The sequence below is a fragment of the Miscanthus floridulus genome, chromosome 13, assembly GCF_019320115.1.
Source record: "Miscanthus floridulus cultivar M001 chromosome 13, ASM1932011v1, whole genome shotgun sequence".
Taxonomy (NCBI): Eukaryota; Viridiplantae; Streptophyta; class Magnoliopsida; order Poales; family Poaceae; genus Miscanthus; species Miscanthus floridulus.
The window spans coordinates 67,338,351-67,341,804 of NC_089592.1; the positions used below are offsets into that span (position 1 = coordinate 67,338,351).

The window sequence follows — 3,454 nt, forward strand, 5'->3', positions numbered from 1 at the left end:
ACAATAATCTCTACTACAAGGAACTAATCAAAACTATATTAAAGCTCTATTTGGCACGGCTCATCCAAAACAGCTTCACCGGTGAAGCTAAAGCCGGTGAAACTAAAAAAACTGACTTTTTTCAACTTCTAGTTTATTTTAACAAAACGGCTTCATACTACGGTGTCTCAATTTACATAAAATAGATAAAGCCGAAGCCAACATAAACTGTGCCAAAGAGGCCCTAGATCTCTCTAAAAAAAAAAAAAAAATCCCCGCTGAGAAAGTTCACCTATGGACCAACGAAATTGTACCCATTCAACTCGATCGGATGACCGACGTTATTTGGATCACCCATCTCCGGGCTTCAACGCACGCCGGTTGCTAAAAAGGAAGCTACCTCGTCACCCAATCATCGGCAGATTTCCATCGCCCGCCCTTACTCCTTGCACGCCGGAGTCACGACGAGGCCTTGCTCACGAGTCACGAGCAGGAGGCCTTCTTCTCGCCCTCCCTTCCCCTCCACGGCGTCCTCTCTTTCCTCTACATCTGCTCTACCCACCACATGGGGGGCATGGAGGCTGCAGTCACCGCCTTTCCTCATCGTCACCGGCCGCGAGCCCCCCTGCGGCGGGCGTCTGCGAAGGCAACGGCGGGCTCGGCTATGGCGGCGGCGTTGTCTGCGAAGCCGACGGTGCCCATCGGCGTTCCTCCTTCCCCAGGATGTGATGGCGGCGCCCCTGCTCCTCCCGGCTCCGACATAGGCGCCCCCGCCCCTCTCTACCACGACATCGACTCCCCTCCTTTGCTGGTGGTGGGCTGGTGGCATCCATTCGTTTTGGGCGATGGGTACGTGGGGACGGCGTAGGACGCGGTGAAGATCCGGCGGCTGGAGAAGCAGCGCGAGGCGGAGCGCTGCAAGATCGAGGAGCTCAAGAACAAGTCTGCGGATGGGCAGCCCGGCCTCCTCCAGTTCGGCTCCAGCACCTCCGAGGTAATCGCCGTCACGGCCGCGCGCTTCGCTTTCGTCCCTTCCTGTTGCTCATTGTGCGTGCCGAACTGCAGAGTCAAGAGGGAGTTTTTTTTTTATGTCGAGTCAAGAGGGTGTTGAGTACATAAGAACAAGATTTGGTGCTAACTGTGTTATCGCAGTATCTCTAAGGCTATAAATCCTTGAATTATGCAGGCCTGCACGGTGATGCCACTGGCGATCACTATTTGGAGTATGTCAGCAATCTTTTATATGCAACCAAGAAGTTCCAAGGTTTCCCAATAATCAAATAGCAGTTAATGTGAAACAATGCTAGGTTACTTGCAAATGTGACACTTCCCACATAAATAAGGTACGAAAGCTATTTTGATATATTGAAAAGAGCATTGTTCTCAGCACAAAAGTGGGGATCAAAGTGCTTGAATGCTTGCTCTTTCTTCTGAATGATATTATTCAGAAGTTTCAGATATTTGTTTGATCCCCTCAATTTAGGTATTAACGAAAATGCTGTTTTTTTTAGAGAGAGAGAGAGAGTGTTCTCTCATCTTGATAGAATCAGGGAGCATGTCCCTGCTATTGCTTAATCCATTTACAGCTATTTCAGTACTGAATATTTTCTTCACAAAAAAAATCAGTCCTAATGTTTAATCTGACCCAATCCAATGATTCTTTCTGTTTCTAACCTTGACAGTTGATTTTATGGCTATTCCATGTAATGATCAGACACTTTTGTTCTGCTTTTTGGTAACTGATTTTACAAAGTTTCTGAATAATCTGCATCCTGTATTTCAGTCTCCATATTTGACTTGCCTATTTGTTTTCTGCAGAATCTCCCAAAATTTAGAGCCCATCAGAGAGAATTGAAAAGGAGGACTGCCCATGCTAACGCTACGGTTTTAGATTATTCAAATCCTCTCTCCTTGGGATACTCTTTTCGCTCCTTGAAAGCAAGAAATAACCATTCATCAGCCGTTGCACCTATGGACTACTGTGAAACTTACATCCAGTTTTTGAGAGATAAACAGATACTTCCTGATTCAGATCCTCCAAGCTCTAAAGATGTGGACCTATTGTATCAATTTATTGATAAGAGGTGAGAGTGTGAGACCCTCCCTATTTGAACGAACTTGTCATTTTTCTGAGCTGTAGTTGAAATGAAAGGAACTTCATTACCTTTTTTCTTTCAGTAAAAGGCTCATGGTAGTAACTGGAGCAAGAATGGGCACTGAATCTGGGATTCCTGATTACAGGAGGTATGTTCATCGCTGTATCTGGCATGAAGCTATATTGTCAGCCTTCCCATTACTGTCAATATTAAAAAATGCAGAATTCTTATTTTATGGCAGTCCTAATGGTGCATACAGTACGGGTTTCAAACCACTTACTCATCAAAGTAGCATGTATCTTATTCATACCTAGGATTAGGAAGTTGAAGGAATTGCAAGTTTAAGGTGGAACCTCAAGCGGCAAGACGGCAAGCAGCACTGCATGGTGGTGGTGGGGTTCACATGGGGAGGTTCTTCTTGCTGCTACCTCCTGATCTTGAAGCAAAGTAAAATGGAACTATTTGCTCTGTTCTATTAGTTTTCGAGGAGACATGTAACCAAAAGAATGTCTGTCATAGTAGTAAAATGTGACAATAGTAAGGCTAAAGCTCTGATCTGAAACACACGTATAAAAGGTTAACCGGAGTCCCATAAATGGTGTTTCAATCTCATGTATGTTTAACTGAAATGTGTAGCTGCAGAGGATCAAGTTACATCTATACAATGCATAGTGGAGTTGAACCTAGCGGTGGAAAGGAAATATCTATCATGGATGTTGTTATTAAGGGAATTGCCATGTCAAACCATTTTAGATTTCGTTTTTCTTTTCTTTACCTTGGTTCGGTGAAGATTGGGTATTTTTTCTTTTACCTTTTGTTTCAATTCAATGCAGTCTCCTATTAATTCCTCCTATTTTTAATTGAGATGCAGGTTGCAGCTTCAGCTCTTCGAAAAGTCCTCCAGTGTAATAACAGTAGGTTCTGAGTTTCGATAGATCACGTTTACACTGGAAAAATATTTTGATAGCTACCTAGAACATGTGAATTTGTGTTTCTTTCATCAATTGATTTATTTTTAAGTTTTATGAATTATTTGGTTTTATGATTTATCTTTTTAGAAGTCACCGTAGCGTTAGCACTGGCAATATACTAGTATAAGAAAAGGACATGATTAATGTAAGCACATGCATCATGCATGGAAGGTACCGTTCTACGTACGGTATTTCACCAGACTTGCAGTGCTAATGGTTTCCCATGGACGGCGAAATCCGAACTAATTAATGTGGTCGTCGGCTGATTTCTCCGCGCTGTTTTGACACTGACAGACTAACCAGTGCTAACAACCGCGTATAATATATAAACTATCATAACGGTCTCGTTTCCAGTTTCTAAGTATTAGTCCATCAACCCATACGTACTTGTATAGGCTAGAATCGTAA

At 43.4% G+C, this 3,454-nt stretch overlaps 1 protein-coding gene across 2 annotated transcripts; it reads left to right on the forward strand.

Moving 5' to 3' along the window:
• Positions 1–336: 336 nt before the first annotated feature.
• On the forward strand, positions 337–3,104 carry LOC136501283 (uncharacterized). Of its 2 annotated transcripts, none has more exons than XR_010770216.1 (5): positions 337–973; positions 1,166–1,322; positions 1,798–2,063; positions 2,158–2,223; positions 2,390–3,104. XR_010770216.1 is itself a non-coding variant. In XM_066496786.1 (5 exons), the coding sequence occupies exons 2-5, from the start codon at positions 1,670–1,672 to the stop codon at positions 2,418–2,420; spliced, it is 408 nt and encodes a 135-aa protein (XP_066352883.1). In that variant the 5' UTR covers positions 337–973; positions 1,166–1,669; the 3' UTR covers positions 2,421–3,104. The 2 variants fall into 2 exon arrangements, 1 of the variants encoding a protein (XP_066352883.1); XM_066496786.1 differs by having other exon boundaries at positions 1,166–1,714.
• Positions 3,105–3,454: the final 350 nt, after the last annotated feature.

What these genes read in the sequence shown, in the direction of transcription:
- LOC136501283 (XM_066496786.1), top strand. Translation starts at nt 1,670, where the DNA reads ATGGCTATTCCATGTAATGATCAGACACTTTTGTTCTGCTTTTTG. An exon ending in CACTTTTGTTCTGCTTTTTG is followed by an intron (nt 1,715 to 1,797) that starts GTAACTGATTTT and finishes TGTTTTCTGCAG; the next exon opens with AATCTCCCAAAATTTAGAGC. An exon ending in TATCAATTTATTGATAAGAG is followed by an intron (nt 2,064 to 2,157) that starts GTGAGAGTGTGA and finishes TTTTTCTTTCAG; the next exon opens with TAAAAGGCTCATGGTAGTAA.